Here is a 19,086-nt window from a genome sequence, read left to right on the forward strand (position 1 = left end):
CTGCTCCCAAAGCTGACCGAGCATTTACCCGAGTCCAACTGGATTAGATATTATAGGAGATATAACCCTTAACACCAGGGCTCAAGAGTCCTACCTTCCATTAGGAGAGAGAGGTACTGAAATAATAAAACCCACATGAGACACACCCTGGCAATCCCTCCTTGTATTTGTAGCTGTGTTCAGTTTCAAAAGCTCTCTTGCACGTGTCATCTGCCTGGAGGGAGCACTCTGTCTAGAGTGGTCGGGGCTCACGGGGCAGCGAGCACCTGACTGGGTGTAGGAGGTGATGACAGGTGCTCTGGGCTCAGGAACGCCATGCACACACAGACAGGAAGGCGGGAGCTGCCCACAGGATGGGAACCGACAGTGCAGCTGAACTGTCCACCACAGCACCAGCAGCTGACAGGGAGCACTCCCTGCATTAAGGATTTTTAAAGTCAGCAGCAAGATGACCTGAGGGACGGACGTGCGGTGACCAGCTCCGCAGGCCGGGTGGCTGCTGTAGCGTCAGCCCCAACCCGGATCTCGTTATGGCAGGCGTGGCATGTACTGCGACCAAATCTGACCTCCATGGGCAATCATGGCCACGCTTTCCATTAAGACTGAGTTGGAAGATAAGCATCTTCAAGACCCTCTGAGTGTAATCGGTATTTATTCAGGAGGTGGCTGCCATTCTTTAGAAATATGTATCGAGGCTTACTCTATGCAGATGATGTTCTAAGTGCTTCACATGTATTAACTCGGTTCCCGTTCACAGAAATCCCATGGGGCGGGGGGTGGTCACACTATGACCCAGGTATGTAGCTGAAGACGGTGGCACAGAGAGGGGACATCAAGGGCTCAAGGTCAGGCCTGGGCTATGAACCAGGTGGTGAGGCTCGGCACCCTGAGGTGGGGCCCCTGGATGGACTAGCAGGAAGGAGATAAGACCCTTGCGCGGGCCATGAAATGCTACCACAAAACTCCTCGGCCCATCAATACTTCCTGTGCACCAGCTGCCTCCCCCAGGTGCACAGGCAAGGAAACGCAATGACCCAATGCCTATCCGTCCCCTTCGCTGACATGCGGGGGGCTGACAGTGCCGCGGTGTGCACACCACCAAGCGGGACGTGGGTTTTACGTACTCTCTGTGCCAGTCATAAATCTGATGGATGTTGCCAAATACAATCTTGTCCTTTCCTTTCATGTCATCAGGAACACCATCTTCTTTCATAAGTGCCATGTAGCCCTATAATGAAATATTTAAAAATATGTTTATTACACTGAACATGTTTGTACCAAGTAATGGTTTAGTAATAAGGGACAAAACACATATACCATGTCTTGTAACCAATTCTTTATTTAAAAACAAATAAAAATCCTATATGGAAAGGGTCCTTAACTGGCACTTGAACAACACAGGGGTTTAGGGGTGCCAGCCCCAGTGCCCCCCAAAATACACATATAACTTACCTTCCAACTAATAGCCTACTGTTGACCAGAGCCTACCGATAACAAAGTCAACTAATACATCTTTTCTACGTTGTATGTATTACATACTGTATTCTTACAATAAAGTAAGCTAGAGAAAAGAAAATGTTACTAAGAAAACCATAAGAGAAAATACATTTACAGTATTTAATGAAAATAAAATCCACATGCAAGTGGACTATGCAGTTCAAACCCTTGATGTTCAAGGGCCAGTGTGTACATTTAAGCAGAACAGACACTGTTACATTCATTGCCATGGTTTTCTCTCCATGTGTCATCACAGTCCTTCTAAGGAACTGAAGAAGTTTAAATACATGTAGATGGTTCCATAAAACAAATCATCTTATAAATATTAACTATTTGCCCAGAAACATTTCCTCTGTTCTCAGTATTTCTCATATAAACATTTTCTTTTCTTTTTGGATTATTTCCGTAATTTATTAAAGCAGTATTTAACTGTACTCTTTTCATAGATTGATTTTTTTAAACAATGGCTGATTAAATATGTTGCTAAAATATGGTTAAAACTTCTATTTAACGCACATGGAATTCAGCCTGTACCAGAACCTCTTAAGTATTCAAGTGACTTCTTTTGCTGTTAACAATGACTGTAGACAAAGCAAGTATAGTAACTCTTTTTGTTACACATTTAACTTACTAGCCATTACTTTTAATAGAATATAGACCCCAAAAGCATTGTCCCACACATATGTGCAAAGTTGAAGGGATAGGTGATAAGATTTTATGCTATAAAAATAGCTCTATGATGAGCTGAGTTTATGGAGAAGATCATGCTCTGAGCTTAAAGGCAGGGAAAAGCCTGGAGGCGCTCCTTGACCCCGGCAATGGTTTTTGATGGCCACGCAGGGCTTAGCAACCTCCGGACAATGAAAATGGTGAGACATGTGTCTGGGAAAATGATAAGCAAATGGTCTGGTGCATCCGCTGACCATTCTCTGAAGATTCAGGATGGAACTGAATCCACAGCTGGGCACAGACTCTGTTAACCAGTGATGTGCGCATTTCTGTGGTGATATCTACCTCTTGTAAAATAATTAAAGGCAAGACTCCCATATAATAGCTACAATGGTTAGATATCCTAATTTTAAAACTTAATTATTAAAAAATGAGCATGTCAGGCACATTAGACAGAAAGAGGCCTTGAAAAGTGAATATTGGTTGTTAAGATAATTGGCTCAACTTTATTTTTTAGTAATGCTTCCCCACCCCCGTCAAAAATGTCTTTAAAGCTTTGGAGAAAGTCTCAGTGTTAAAATGTAACATGATACCCCTTTGTGGACTCTGGGGACCGATACAGGTTATTAAATCTCTGAAAACATACCTCTACCACATAGCCGAGGTCCCGCACGTAGTCACGCTCTGTCTCCACTAATTCTTGCAAAACGTAGCTAGAAAGAGAGAGAAAAAGTGTTTACAATCTAGACTCTTCATTTTCTAAAGGAATTCTTCCGCACTTTGCTTTTGTCGGGGCAGACTCCCCCAGGAATGTGAAGAAACATGTCAGACTTGCACCACCGAGTCTCCAATTCCGAGTGTCCCAAATCCAGGGAGGTGCACCTGGTGACCCCTGAGGGCTGTGGAGGTCACAAGACACTTCCCACTCAGGGTGAACCCCCACCACCAGACCCGATCACTTAAAGGAACCACCAAGAGAAGCACAGACATAATGCATGACACTGCAGGAAGCAGGCTTTTGTTTTTAATGATTAAGTCATTGTAAACTTCTCTGAACATACATGAAAAAAACTTAACACAGAAGTGTTTCTCTTTGTAAGGTTCAGTAACTGCATAAGGCCACTCAGATAACAGAAGACAATTACTCATCAGCAGGGCACATCCTCACCCAGTTAGCCTGAAGTCGTTCCTTTCTTGGTTCATTCATTCATTCATTCATTCAACCAGCCAACGCTGACTAAGCACCTCCCACGTGCGCACATCATCTAGGTGCCCTATGCAGCTTACCAGTGTTCTTTTCTTCCAAAGGCAAGTTTAACCTAATATTTATCAGGGCTCTTTCTTCTTCTTTCACTAAAAGATACTTTACTGGAACAGAGAAACACTACCACTAATATATATTCAGAAAATATTACGGTTTTGGGGACTGAATTTAATTTTATGTTGCCTTCTTTTTCCTTCACAACTGTGCATACAATAGAAAGTATAGGAGTTTCTCACCACAGATTCGAGGAGATATTCTTGTCTCGAATTTATGAATAAATAAGAATGATTTGTGCCCTGGCTGGTGTGGCTCAGTGGTTGAGTGTTGTCCCATGCACCAAAAGGTCATGATCAGGGCACATGCCTGGGGGTTGCAGCTTGATCCCCAGTAGCGGGTATGCAGGAGGCAGCCAATCAATGTTTCTTTCTCATCTCTGATGTTTCTTTCTCTCCCTCTCCTTCCTCTCTCTAAAAATCAATGAAGACATATTAAAAATTAAGTTGTATAATATAAAAATGAAACAATAAAAACTGCAGTGATGGCTGACTGAGCCCTGTGGGGGCCTGAGGGCTTTTCATGCGTATGTGTAGCTACTCAGAGACCCTGGGCCTCCTCATCGCGCTCAGTCAGACATGAGACCCAGTCCCAGTTCCGAAGGTGACAGTGACAGGAGGAAAGCCACCCAAACAATGACAGTGCAAACATGTGTGTCTTACTGCCGTCTCTTTAGGGAGCTGGACTTCCTTTCTTCCATCTCATCGATCGGCGAGGAGGAGGAGAGAAGGGAATTGTCTGAAGGGTTGAAGGAGGGGCTGCTGCTGTCTCCCTGGTCAACGAGGAGGGAGCTGGGACGATCCTCCAGCGCCTGAAAGAAATGACATCCCCAATCACGCTTCTGCCCAGAGTCATCAGGGCTGAAATCTGGGTAAGAAAATCTCACACTCAGAAGACACAGTAGAGCTGATCGCAAAATCAGAAAATCTATTTTTGTGAAATTATACAGTATTTAATAACAATCCCCCCAACTTTATTAAAAAACTGAATAAGAGGAGCTGGATAAAAGAGGAACATTAGAATGGAAAAAAAAAGTAAATTTATAGCCTTTGATATAGTCTATTCCTTATTACAAATAATTAGAAAAATATACAACATGTTTACACCAGAGCACTGCACCCAATTCAAATCCAGAAATTGTCTTTTCAGTTATATTCCTGCCTTTTGAAAGTGTGATCGGTTAAGAAATGTGTGCCATTGCCTCGATTGCCCTGTTTACCCCATACGTCCACCCACGTGCCTTACCATGGGCTACGTGGCAGCATCCATCTGTATTTTAGTTTAAACAAACTTGGTTTGTTTCTTGATGATCTATGAAGCCTCGATTCATACTCTGGTGCACACAGATCACTCCGCTAACAATGATGGCGGTCTTGGGGACACTTGCACTTCCTGTCTGTCTCTTCTGGAGGAAGCAGGCATGCTGGCCTCAATTACTGATCAAACCTGCCCCCCCCCCCCTCGGATTTTAGTTTCTGCAGGTGGTTGTTTTTGTTGTTGTATCTACTGTAGAACCGCAAGCCAAGCTTTGCAGGTGATTAAATCTGGGAGTTAAATATTGGTGACTTCTCTCTCTGGATTAACGTGACAATTTGCAACTGATTACTTTCTCACTGGTACATATTACTTTTTTTTTCTTAGCCTGAATCTACAAAGCATAGGTTACAGTTTGAAAGTTTCCGAAGCAGCCCCGCTGGACATTCAGAGATGACCGAGAAGTATTTAGCGACTTGAACCGGGAAAATGTGATTGACTCATCTTCAAACAAAAAACCCAACACAAACTGCAAGAACACAGTATTTCCTACCAAATTCAAACCTCAACGCGTGTCCTGTTTTCTCCCCTTCAGAGAACAATGCTGACTCCGTCACGAAGCACAGCTTGGAGGACACAAAGTCTGTGCATGCCATCTTGTTCATCACACCCACGGAGCTGTGGAAACACACCACTGCTGCTCTGACTTGGGAAGTGCAGTTGGGGAACAGGGTGTAATGAGAGAAGAGCACTCTGAGTTTCAAATAAATAGCTATTGACCTTTCCTGGCAGCGAGTGGTTTGCAGCGAGAGCGGAGGCTGGCCGCCCGCTGGTTCTGGAGGTCCTGCAGGAGGCGAGTCTGAAGAATGAGGGAGGAAGCTCTGCTCTGCCTCCTGTCCAGACGCCCAGCAGCTGACGCTCGGAATTAACTGTCCACTTGAATGGTGAGAAAAAGAAGGAAGTGAGAAATGCCCAGAGGTGCCCTCGCCCAGGAGCGAGTGAGGTAAAGTCTTGGACGTCAGTGATGTCCGCGAGGCAGTTTCGGTAGCGGGTGGAAAGGCTGTCTGGACAGAGACACGGCTGGTCCAGACGAGGTGGGCCGTCCAGAGAGACCTGGGCGTACACACCCACAGTGCGCCGTCAGGGTTGCGTGTCCTCTTCACATTCATGCCGTCCACTCCCTCCACGCCGCCCACTGCCTCTTCCACAAGCAGGGTGCGTGGGGCAAGGCCGCCACAGCCACAGCTGCCCGGGACCCGGGATGGCAGATTCGGATGAACGACTTGCGGGATCCTCTGCGCCTGGTAGGTACCTGCCAACTTCTTTCTTAGATGAAGAAAGGTCTTGTAGCGAGTCTCTCTTCTGAGGCTGGTTTTGGCAAATTATATCTTAAAAGTTGCTGATGTCATCCAGGTTTTCAAATTTACTTTTAAAGAGTTGAACAAAGTAATGCTACGACTGCTTCAATTTCCTGTTTGCTGCTCCCCTATAACTTCTTATTTTGTGAATTTGTGCTCTGTTTCTTTCTTTTTTTTTTTTTCAGGTTACCTGATATCTATATTTTTTGAAAAAACCATTTTTTGGTTTTATATATTCTACTATTTTTCTCTTTTCCAGCTCAATAATTTGTTTTTATCTCTATGAACTCATTCCTTCTGCTTTGGCTTATTTTTTTGTTCTTCTACTATCTTGAGTTAGATGTTTACTTCATTAATCCCCATTCTTTCTTGTATCTCCCTTTATATTTAGAACGGAAGAAAACCCCAAAGTCAAATCCCAGCAGCCACTATAGCTGTCTGTTGCTGTTGCCCGCATTGCTGCCGCTCAGGGAAGATAATACACCAAAGATACACAATCTCTCAGGAACGTGGAGACAGGAGAGAGGAGCAAACCCAGGAAGTCTTCTGGGTGGTTCTGACTTTTCAGGTAGAATGCTCAGGTTTTCGGGTCAGGAGGTTCCTTGAATACTTCTGCATAGGAGTCGAGCACCTTCTCCCCAGTCCAACCCATGAATACCTCGCTTCTGATGCATAAACCATTCAGGGTTCAAATCCTATGAAGGTGCCTGAGCCTAAGAGATCATCATCCACGCGGAAATGAACATGATGCACGTGGTTGGATGGGCAGAAGCAACTCAGAGTCCCAGGGGCCAGGATAGGGTGAAGAATATTAAAAAGATTCACCAGGGTTTTTACCCACAAAAGTAGTTCCTGTTCGTCATGGGAGGATCAGTGACAGGAAATGACCACAGTTATGTTTCTCTTGGACCAGGAAAAAAAGGCAGAATCTAGATCACGTTCCATGGAGGGTGGAGAAGGGGCGAGTCCATCAGAAAAAGAATAAGTGTGGTTTTCCCACTGGGAAGGAGAGGCATCAGTGAATGTCCACACGACGAACGCTTGCTAGGAGCTTAACAAACCGCACTCCATTCACGGTCCCAGCTCACAGCCGAGAGACAGTAAGTAGGAGAGTTTCAACCCACATCTGCCTGACTCCCAAACCTATGGCCTTCCCGCAATGCCAACAACTTCATGCCTGTTAACTTCAGAAGAGACGTGAGTGAGAGAGCTGCAAAGGAGGAATAAACCAGTAAGAGGGGAAAGAGACAGCCATAGAACTCCTCTCCTTTAGCAGTCATCTAAGTGAATCACAGCGAATCTCCGCCCACTTAAAGTGGAATGCGATTTAAATATGTGCAGACTATCGACCGGCAGGTTGACAAAGCGTTGCCTTATAGCGTTTCTTGGGAGAACTATTTAAATTCACAGACACGGATGATTTTCATGGTCATATCACTGATGTGTATGAAAGGCTGTTTTTAAACTGTTTAAGGATGCTTGAAATGCACTGATTACAATGTAAGCGTCCTTGGTTGGCACCATTCATCAGCTCTCCCTCAGAGAGACAGCCAGGGTGAGGTTTAACTCCGTTCCTACGGACACGATCCGCAATTCTTGACCAGTGGCGTCGAGTTCTTTCTTATCTGCCAACTCCTCGCAGGCTTCCTTGTCTAACTTCCTCACTTCCTGTCTGACTTCGAAGCCCACTGCGCCTCTGCCCTGCTGGTTTTAACCCGTGTCTGTTCACAGTAAGACTCTGCAACGGTGGCTTTTCTAAGTTCTGTGAGCCCTTCCAGTGAACTACTGAACCCGAGGATGGTCCTGGGGACCCGACTCTGGCAGCTGGTACAAGTGAGGGTGGCCTGGGGCACGCCCCACTGTGCAAGAAGTCACAGACACATTCTGCAGCCCACATGACAAGGGCACAAGAGCAACACATGGACAAGGCCCATGCACTGCAGCGGCACACAGCGCTCCGAGCCTCTTCCTCGGAAAGCCTTACCATCTTGCTTTTCACGAGTTCCTCAATTGCACTGACAAGCTCGGCTGCACTCGGCGTTTCGGAGCTGGTGGGGCGGACTAAGAGCCGAGAAGAGGCCTATGGAAGAAGTTAAGAAAAAGAAAGGGGGGAGGGGGATGCCTCAAGTTAGTCACTGGACAGACAGGAAATCCTCCTGCAAGCTCAAGCCCTTCTTAAAAGTAATTCCAGACAAAAAGACCACAAGTTTGTCTTTGTTTGCATTTATTTAAAGTCATCCTTCTAAATTTACAATATTCTGACATGAAGTATTAAATAAAACCTGTCTGGGATACATGTGGAAAGCAGACCGTGTCTGTTTTCAATCCGCAGCCATGTAACATCGAAACGCTTTCCAGAGAGGTGCCTGGGCACGGGACAATCCTAACTGTAACTTTTGCAATTGCTGGCTGGGCTATTGGCGAAGGAGAAAAAAAAATATAGACTCTGATCAATGGAAGAATGAAAGGCTTAAGGTCTAATGAGTGAATCCTTAAATAACCAGGAAACAAAACAAGATACTGAAAATGGCTTTCCTGTGCCGAGAAAGAAAAGGAACCAGGGCCCGCTGAGCAGACAGCGAGGAGGGGGACGAGCTCACCATTTCCCTTGCCATCCACTTCCCCCGTCATTAGTGCAGGGTACAGAAGAGCTGTGGCCTCACAAGCTATCGGGCGCCGTGTACGGCGAGAGTCAGGGTACACAGGGGTGACACTTAAGGAATCGGGGGGCAGGGCTACTGCATTCAAGTTCAGTAATTAGCAAACACCGTGTGTTTGCAGATTACGTGCGCTGTTCATCGGCTGGAAACTAGAAGAGGGGCGTAATATGAGCCTCGCTTCATATTAAGGGCAGCGGAGAGGCATGCGACACACAGCTAGCTGTCCTAGCGATGCGCTTCTCACAGCAGACAGCACGGATTTATACATTCACAACGAGGCTTTTACATGTGTGGATTCAGCTATGCACTTTGCAAAACAAATGCTGGCTTGGTCTAATGAAATCTGGAATATGAGGTGAAGAAAACAAGGAAAAAAAAATTCAAATGGAGAGGTAAGGGAACTGAGCCAAAACAGACACAGAACACAAATCAACATAATGCTGTCGTGAAAGTTTACAAAAAGAGAAAACAGAACAAAACAAAATATTAGTCACAAGATATATACTCTCTGGGAACATCACTATAGATTTTTGTAAATGAAGAACTGCTGTTGATAATACCCAATGAGGTAACACAATAACCAATAAACCATTTTAGCAAACAGAAGAATTATCGTGCAGTCAATCCACTGTGTAAGTGGAGAAAAAAATACTCTTACTTGGTAACCAACCAGGCCTAGCACCTCCCTTTTGGCTGACCATGCAGATCTAAGACATTTCAGTGTTCTGCTTTTAAGAATGGTACAGCTTAGAATACTACGAAAACAGCTTAGGGATTGTTAGAGAAATGACGCACCCCATTTCCTGATGAGTCCGCTCTGTGCAGAGGGGTGAGGTCCTCTTTCATCTCTGCTCCCACCCACCCCCGACAGTGGAGGGTGTGCACCTCAGTCGCCCCAAACTCCAGACTCAAACCCAAGCTACATCCTCCAGCCAAGACCCGCAGCTGCCTGACTGCGCGCTGACTGCCAGGAGGGGAGGAGGGGGTCAGCTCTGCAGAGAAGGTCCAGACTCCTGTGCGACCTGGCTGGGCAGCTGTTCATCACTGGCCCTGGCTTCCCCCCTCCCCCAGTCAGAAAACAGGCGATTCAGCAAGTGATCGTGATAACGCTGAGGAGGGAGTCAGGGGAAGAACAAAGGGAAGAATGGGCAAAACTGATATGTTTTATTCATAAAACTTTAGCTATTGCAAAAAAAAAAAAAATCACCAGTGATGACTTCATAGCACTGTTTTCAGCACCTGACAATCTGGAGGAGCACAGTGGGCCAGGATGCGAGAGGATGCACAAGCCAGCCATCAGGTTTCCTTTTGATATTTTGGGGTCTTAATTGGGGTATATAAAATAATTCTCGATTACATAAGAACTCAAAAAACACAAAAACAGATGGACTTGGCTTGGCGCCTCCGCACGTCTCCAAGGAGGAGTTCCGTGGCTCTGAACGTGGACACCTGACCCCACACTCCAGTGTGATCCTGACTTGTGGCATGCTGGAGAAAGGAACTGGCAGCAACGACCTCATCTGAACACCCTGTGCAGAAACGCCTCACAGGAGAACAGGCTGGCCTAACGCTGGGCGAGGAGGCGGCGGCGCAGACAGCTCGTGGCGGCTGTGGCTGCTCTCTCAGGGACCCCGTCAGGACAGTAAAAAAGCGAACCTTACTTTAAAAGTGGCAATTGCTGAAGCACCATTAAAAATGAACATATTTATACAAATGCACGTGTGTGAGAAACAGCACTTGCCGGCCTACTACTTAGTCTAATTGGACTTGGTCATCCACAAAGCTTTTGGGATGAAAACGGACGGAATCTGCCTGAAAAGCAGAATGTTTCCCAGGCGCCCTCGCAAGGCCGGGGAGTCACCCATCTCCTGCAATGAGGCTGGAGCTTAGCAGCTACTGAGGGCGCCCCCATCACGCGGGCGGGCCCGGGCCCCTACCTTGTCGTCCTGCGAGTCCGGCTGGAGCAGGCTGTGCTGCTGGATGGCCATGGGCGGGGGCAGGGGCACGGCGTCGGCCCCCTCCTCCCCTTCTTCCTCTCCACAGCTCTGCATGCCCGAGGAGGAGGACTTGGAGAGCGTGCCGCTGCTCAGGCCCTCGTTCCGGCCTCTCTGAAATGGAACCAACACTCGCTCATTACACTGTGGGTCCCGACTGTCAACGCCAGTTCACAGAAACGAGCCCTAAGGGGTTAACTGGAAAACTACATCCTGGACGGAAGCTCAGATGGCAGACAGAGGAACAATCTTCCCAACCCTGATGGTAACGTCTCATTCCTTCCTGCAGCCCAACCACCCTGTTTGCCAACTTGGACGAGAAGGGCCATTGAGCGTGTGTTTAGAAGGAACTGCCAATGGGATGTTAGGCTCTCAATAGATCTCAACTTGAAGAAGAAAAAAACAACCCGTTCAAAAGTCTGAGCCCTAACCCTGATGGTGCTCCAGGTCCCCCGGCCCATGTTCGCTCCCCCTTTGGCACCTCGCTAGAATAAAATTCATGGACATAATAATGGTGTAAAGAAAAATGCAGTCCAAGGTGCATTTTAAGAATCTGAATTACCCCATTAATATCCCTCTATTCTTACTTTTGGAAAACATTTCAGTTTATTTCTAATAAGAGGACACAGATTTAGAAGAAAGATGCGAATGCAATGAACCACACGCTCCAGCACAGCCTGCAGCAAAGTGTGCGGGGCCCGGGGAGGGGGGGCAGAGTGGGGAAAACAGTGGGACACCCACATCCACAAACAAACCACACAGAGCTTGTACCTTCTCTCCCTCTGCCCTTTTCTTTCCAAGCCTGTGAGGGGTCTGGGTGGGTCTCGTTAAAACCTCTGCAGGCCCCTCACTGACACCACCAGCGCTTCCAGCCCAACTTGGGGATCATGAAAGAATTTTGAATAAAGTATAATTAACCCCACTGAGCCCCCCACAAAAGGAAATGAAAAAAAATTCCTGGCTGACCTACCTATATTTATCTTTGATGACAGGGAAATAATCATGTTTACTACTCAGGACAGAGGTAAGTGTGAATATGTGGTGGGGGGAAGGGGGACATTTTTCCAGCCTCAGGGGCTGCTGAGACCGGGCAGCTCTGGCCAGCACTCCTGGCCTTGGCCCTGGGTGAATGAGGGGGAGAAGCTGAGGCACAGGGCACCCACTTGCTCGAGGGCAGGCCCGGGGTGCCCTGCCCGGGGAGGGAGGGAAGCTCCCGGGCCTCTGATTGGTTGCAGAAGCCGCATGCAGGTCCTGACCCTGCTAACCTGGAGCAGCTCCTCCAAGGCCTGTCCCCACTGAGTCTAGCAGTCCGCTCACAGGGGTTCAGTGGGCCCCCCACACTCCTAGGCACCTCGGAGCACAGAACCGAGTGAGAACAGTCAGACCAGCAACCGTGCCTACAACTCGGAGAGAACGTGCTGGAGGGCTCTGGGGTGCCCGGCTCGGGGGCTCGGGGGCTCGGGCTGAGCGGCACTGACCTCCTCCACGGTCTCGTCCTGCGGGGTGGCCGCGCTGTCGTCCGAGTCCTTCTGCGAGCCGGCGTCCGTGCTCTTGCGGACCTCCCTGCTCTTCTTGTGCTTGTGCGCCAGCTTCTTCACGTGCCCGTCGGCCTTGCCGCTGCTCAGCCGCCGCACCGGGCTCGTCAGCCACTTGCGCAGCGTGTTGCCTGGGCGCTTGGGGCCTGGGGAGCTCTGGGCCCCCATCATGTGGGGCTGAAGGGAGGCCACGGAGGCAGGCGGGCTGGCATCGTTACTGGAGACGGACAGCGAGTCTGCAGGGACCAGAGAGAGACCCCAACGCGTGACTGTGTGGCCCCAATCCTCCCAGTGTCCAAGTCCGGCCATTTACCAAGGAGCCTCAGTACCGCCCAGCGTGTGGCTAACCCGACCGGGAGAAATGCCACAGAGAAGGCCCATCCCACACACACGCTTTTCAAATGTTTAACACCCTTGAGTGACGCTAGAGACGATTTTTCTCAAAATGTACTGCCCCCTCCGAAAAATCCCAAGTCTCCAAACCAGTATCATTTTCAGTTTTAAAATGTCATTGTCACTTAGAATGTCACAGACACCGTAGGATAGGATGTTTAAGTCATTTTCTCCCATTTTCTTGATAAACAAAACCCAAGAAAGAATGGTTTAAAGAAGAATTTCAAGGAAATTAAAAACTAATCCTGTTGGATAAGAGTATTAATCTGGCTCACTCCCAGTGAATAAAAGTACAGCTCAGTAAATAAACATGTGTGCATGCGTGTGCGTGTGTGTGCGTGTACATTTGAGCGGGGCGGACTGTGTGACCAACAGCAGCTTCTGGAACGTGCGGCGTCAGGGTGAACAGTGGCTGTGGCCAGGCGGGCGGAGTGCTGGGGGGCCCACCGTGCACCCTTGCTCACAGCCAGACTTTGAAACTCCACAGGCGTGTGCTTCCTTGCTCCCAGCCTCAGCCAAGTTGCCTCACACGTTGGAGTCAATACCGGCAACAATGAACAAAACAACACATTTTTAAAAGAAATATGTGAGGAGGAGGAGTTCTTCCTCAGATAACCAGAACACTTACAGAAACTATGCCCACATGAACCGTCTCATCGGGTCTCAAAAATTAAATGTAGTCAGCCCCGAATGGATGGTTTTCCAGGAGAACAAAGGAGATGTAAAAAAACGTAGGTAACGGCTGACACTCAACAGACCCATGGATTATGTATGAGGTGTTCCCGTAAAACTGAAAACCAGTGACCTTGGACACTGGCCCTCTCCCGAGTCCTCGAACCCGGGCTCTGCCACAGGGGATGGGATGAGGAAGAAGAGCACTCACTATGCGTATTTTCTGAAACCGTTTGAAGTCTCAACAATAAATGAAACTAAGCCATTGAAGAGATTCTTCCAGACAGACACCTGCCTTCGCGGTATTTACCTCTGTGGCCTGCGGGCCATTATGTGATACACTTAAAAAGTAAGCGAGCCACTTCCTCCCAATCCTGTGATTACCGTGAGAGTCCACAGCCGTTGCCACTCAACTCCAGACGCCTGGACTAGACAGCGGAGCCCCGACTAATTGCTGTCCCACTCCTCCCCTGGCCCAAGCCTCGCAGGGCAGAGGGTGCAATCTTCCCTAAACAGATGAGGCATTTCAAGGAAGATCTCATTCTTAAAAAAATCTAGATCTTCTCAGAGGCCGACTCTGGTTCAGAACGAATCCAAACAGCATTCTGCTGAAGAGTAATCACCTTTCCCCCTCCATACGTATGGTACGTGTGTGTGTATGAACATATATAATCATACATGGTTTTTATTTTATTTATTTTTAATGAGTTACTAAAACACTTCCACATCAGCTTTATTTTCCACAGGTGCCATCTGGAGGAGGCGGGGAGAATGACACCATTAAGCTGACATTCAGGAAGCAAGGACGGCCGAGGGGCTTTCTCAGGGTCTCATAAAGGTCACAGGAAGGAGACGTGTCTCAGGACCCCCAGTGAGAACAGGAGGGACCAGAGGAAGAGGAGGGTTTGGATAATCCACCTGCCAGGTGATAATTTATTCAACCAGTTTTTTTTTTTTTAAAGTACTAACTATCAGAAAGACACGGTGACACATTTCAGTCATTTATTGTGCTGACTCACATCAGGCCCTATACTTGCCACCTGACAGAGATGAATGAACCCCACCTCCTTCCCTCATGGGGCTGACCATAGTGTTTTCTGGAGTCACACAGCCATTGTACAGGCAAGAATGGACACATGCTGTAAGTGAGTCTCAGCCCTGTTAGAAATTGAGAAGAAATGGAACCAGGTGGAGTGATCATGGAGGGCTCCGTGGAGGAGGCGGCACTGGAGCCAGCCTTTGAAGGAGTCGGGCCTAACACCCATGTACTAGAGAATGTAAGCTCCACGAGGGCAAGGGCTCATCTATCTTGTGACTTGTTGTACTCCTAGGGCCTTGCACACAGTAGGTGCTTATTAAGCACCGAATGGAAATGTCAGAAATCTCCAGTCTAAAGAAATCGGCCAAGCTGACTCACAATCGATATGTTCAGAACAGTCATTTCTTCAATGTATATGCCCTCCATTGAGTAACTGCCCAAGACAAATACCCATGAAGGTGGTGCACCGGTGGAGGTGGGGCGACACCCTGGACAGGCCGGGATGGGGTGAGGTGTCACTGAAGGAGAGCTGCTGTGTCTTTTATGAACCAGAGGAGGCAGGCATAGGACTGAGGCCCATATACTACACTCCAGGTCTTTACACTCATAAGCAGATACTCAGACATCAGAAGTAATGGGGAACACCACCTATGTGAACAAATGAACTTCACATGTATTTTTGTGCCTAAAAATGAGGATTGGGGGGGATTGGCATGGGAGCAATGCAGCAGACAATAAGAATGCTAAGTGGAAAGAGGATGACTACCAGGAATCCCCACAGTCTCCTTGTCCTCCCAAACTCGCAGCGTTACAGAAAAGTGAGGGGGCTCTTAGACGGGGTGAGCAGCGAGGGCAGGGCCTCAGCCTGAAGGTACAGGCCGGCGGGCATCACCGGGAGGAGAGAAGGACCTGCAGTCCATCAGTAACGTTTGGGGACCCACATACGAAAGAAAGGAAAAGGGCCCATATCCTGCCAGCTGCAGACAAAGAAGGATCGCATTTCATTTTAACCCTCTCCTCGCTTTCCGAACGGGAAAGTCTAAAGATGCTTCTTAGTGTTCACAGGGAGCACTGCATTGCTGGGCAGGACCGGCTTTAGGTGGATGATGCTCAGGGCGTTCTAGCCTTACTTGGGAAAGGAGCTGGTAGTTGTACAAATTGGTTCAAAAGAAAAAGAAAGTAGAGACGTCGTGCCCTAGCTTCTCTCTGTGGGCTCAGCCGCATACAATTCGGTCCTTTGCACTTTGGAAAGCAGGTTCCAAGGAGATCTCCCCCTCATCTGGCAGGTCGAGCACTAAACATGGCCGTGGCCTCGATGGGCTGCCCTGGACCAGGAAGGGCAGAGTGCCCAGGCCACGCTCGGAGTGCTGCAGACGGATGTTCTGCAGGGAACGGCAGGGCTCTTCCCGAGCTGCTCTTCACCAAATCACTTGCATGACATTACTTCACTCTACTGGAATATTTATGACTTAGAAAAAGGCTGGCAGCAAAGATAAACCAAGAAGGGAATTTTTGCCCATTTTTATTTATTTTTAAAAATTATATTTTCATTGATTTCAAAGCGAGAAAGAGAGAGAAACATCAATGATGAGAGAATCATCGATCGGCTGTCTCCTGCACGTCCCCTATTGGGAATCAAGCCTGCAACCCAGGTATATACCCTGACCAGAAATCGAACCGTGACCTCCTGGTTCATGTGTTGATGCTCAACTGCTGAGCCTAGCATCTCAGACATACTCAAAATCATTTTTAGATGAAGGGTGAATGAAACAACCTACTGAATTACTTTATTTTGTTTCTAATAAAAAAAAACACACACAGCTTGTCCCTTATTAAGGGTACAAAAGGAACATCAGCATAAAGAGATAGATCAGAACATTGAAGTCATTTTAAAAAATGCTCAAGTGTGTACGAGAAAGTCACTGGTGATCTGCCTGAAGCCCCAAGAGAGAAAAATCAATTAAAATATATCTTGCCTTATTTTGAGGGGAAAACAACCCCAAGGAGACGAGTTCACACAAAGTCCATGCTAGATTTCTTCTTAAAATAATGAAAAAGCTAAAGAAAGCAGGGCAAAGCTGAGCCCTGACCCTCAGCCCCACACAGGAAAAGAATTCCACCACTTGAACTATCTCTCTCTCTCTCTCTCTCTCTCTCTCTCCTAAAACTGCAGGGAGAAGAGAAATCGCCTTCTAGTCCCAGACTGTAAATTTGAGACATCTGTGATTAATAAAGCCCTTAAAAAAAACACGTAAGAAGAAAAGGAAAGGGCCCATATCCTGCTAGCTGCAGACGAAGAAGGATCACATTTCATTTTAACCCTCTCCTCGTTTTCAGAAGAGAAAAGCCTAAAGATGCTTCTGAGTGTTTGGAGTGAAAACTGGCTTACTGAGCAGGACTGAGCCCTGAAAACAAACTCCAGCCTCTGAATCTGATTTGTCCCCAAATCTGCCCACTTCCTTGCAGGGCTCAGTGTGTCTCCTCCGTTGTCTCCGCCGCACACGGGCCGGGGCTCCAGGGGCAGAGATGTTTGCTGCTTTGTTTATGCTGCACTTGAGTTTAAAGCCTGCCTTTCCCTTAAAGTGCTCACTTTACAGACCAATGGGCATTCAAAGCAAGGGGCCGAGGTTTGAGCCCACCTGGTGGGTCTGCACTGGGCCTGGGTATCGCACAAGGCCCTCGTGTCCTGGTTGTGAAATGACTGACTCCTCACCCGGCTGCTGGGGGAAAGGAACAAATATGTGTTTGTAAACTGATAGCCTAACATGCAGATGAAGCAATATCCCATTTTTGCATAGAAAAAGCAATAGCAAAAGAGGAGGAAGAAAGCAGGACAGAGTGGAGCTGGGAGATGCGGAAGGAAGACAGGCCCCGTGGGCAGCAGCAGGAAGACAGGGCGAAGCTTGTGCCCTTGGAAGCTGGTGTCACAGGGCTTCACTGTCCCTGCACATCTGCTGTGACAGGCCCCTCTCGCTCACATACCGCCAGCTAAACGCGCACAAGGGACCCACGCTGACCGCCAGTCATGTCTGATGCGGCACGGCCTCCACACAGATGCAGGGGTTCCACACTGGGAGACTTCCCAATAAATGGCTGTCTCGCATTTCTAATTCTCCTCCAGAGTCTCCAAGAACAATCTTAGCTTGTTCGTTTTAAAGAAAGACATTCCCATCTTTCTGTCCATGGGAGGTGTTCAACCATATCTGTCCAGGTAACAACGCCGGGATGTCAGGCACATCCGCTCTGACCAGGATGAGCCCAACTCAGGGCTCGGCACACGTCCAACACAAAGTGCTGACTTACATTCTGGCCGTAAAGACTTAGAGAAATGTTTATTTATCAGTGACTGCGATGTGCAAGAGAAAGAAAATTCCAGACTATGTTCGAACAGACCAGGCAGGGTTTAGTCAGGGGCCCTTAGCCTACTAAACCTTAGTCTTGTCAAGAATTCAATGCAGCACACCATGTTTTTATTTAGGAAATTCTTCTACCACACCAGGAAGGTTGACGTGTACATGTGAAAATCAGACCTATAAGTGACTTATAAGCAAAGAGCAAGTGACTGCTAGCTTAGGGCTGCTGCCTGGGTTGGTCCAGATATTCTAGAGCATATTTTTCTGTATAAATGACTCATCTCTATGATTTTCAAACTGGATTTTAATGTGCCTGCTTTTGGGATCAAGGTAACAATTTTTTGGGAACAAAACAAAAAATAGACCATAACACACTAGAAATCCTCTTGAAGATTACATAAAAAGTAAGGTGATCTGCTAATTATTCTGGAAGATGCATTTCCAGGAATCGTCTCTTAATTTTACAGTGATCACTTCGCCTCCATATGCTAGCGCTAGGTGTAGTGGCTGACAAGGTTTGAGGAGGAAGGCGAAGCTGGGGTGTTACTTGGGGAATTTTAGGAAACTGACCTGTCCAGATATGGCCATACTTTTGGTGGTTCAGAATAAAGAATTAGGTCTTTCTAGAATACTTTTTCAAATTCAAATCTATATCCTATTTGTGAATGAGCGTCTGAAAACTTGATTGCTTTCTCGTTTTTCATTTTAGTTATTGCTTTACTCTTTCCTATGTGCCGGCCCTCTTCCAGGTGTGAGTCAGCGATCCTTACTTTGCTCCTATGCTGACTAAACACGCATCAGGGGCTGAAACGCAGACTCGGACTGGACACTGCAGCCCCACCGAGGTGCCGCTCTCTGCACACACCTGGGCCCAGGTGTTCAGGCTCCGCTCTGGGCTGAGTTCTCATGCAAACTCATGTTAACGCGGGAAAGAATCTTTTAAAAAAGTTAGAGGCTGGCCAGAGGCACCGGATGCGAGGTTTGCAGGATGGGAATGGCTGAAAATGAGGCAAGAGAACATTGGATGAACATTTTACATTAGTTCACAATTTGGTGAAATATTTCACCGTGGGTCCTTAATGTGAAAATGTGAATTCTGCGTTTGCTTTCAAATATGACGTGGACACAGAAAACATGAAGGAGAAGAATAAATTTCCTCAGCTTTCTTAAAAAAAAATTAAAAAATCCCTGGATTCAACCAGAGGTCCAGCGCAGCAGGGCCCACGCTCACGCGGTAATGAAGAACACATGGTCCTTGCTGCCTGCACACAAATGACCAGCACACTCACTCCCTGTGCGCCCCCCCCAACTCACAGGGGAGCCTTCACTTGCAGCCCACCTCCT

At 47.5% G+C, this 19,086-nt stretch overlaps 1 protein-coding gene across 5 annotated transcripts in view; it reads right to left on the reverse strand.

Annotated features, from left to right (window-relative positions):
* Nucleotides 1-19,086, reverse strand: part of TRIO (trio Rho guanine nucleotide exchange factor) — a 304,156-nt gene that overhangs the window by 26,080 nt on the left and 258,990 nt on the right. For 4 of the 5 annotated variants that reach the window (XM_079791308.1, XM_079791311.1, XM_079791310.1 and 1 more), the window contains exons 35-40: nucleotides 12,229-12,521; nucleotides 10,694-10,864; nucleotides 8,081-8,176; nucleotides 4,147-4,295; nucleotides 2,813-2,879; nucleotides 1,125-1,228 (exon numbers count right to left, since the gene is read on the reverse strand). In XM_079791308.1, the coding sequence (XP_079647434.1) occupies nucleotides 1,125-1,228; nucleotides 2,813-2,879; nucleotides 4,147-4,295; nucleotides 8,081-8,176; nucleotides 10,694-10,864; nucleotides 12,229-12,521 (880 nt within the window). The remainder of the gene's footprint in view (nucleotides 1-1,124; nucleotides 1,229-2,812; nucleotides 2,880-4,146; nucleotides 4,296-8,080; nucleotides 8,177-10,693; nucleotides 10,865-12,228; nucleotides 12,522-19,086) is intronic. The other variant, XM_079791309.1, reaches the window with a different exon arrangement.

The sequence above is a fragment of the Cnephaeus nilssonii genome (genome assembly GCF_951640355.1).
Source record: "Cnephaeus nilssonii genome assembly, chromosome: 2".
NCBI lineage: Eukaryota > Metazoa > Chordata > Mammalia > Chiroptera > Vespertilionidae > Cnephaeus > Cnephaeus nilssonii.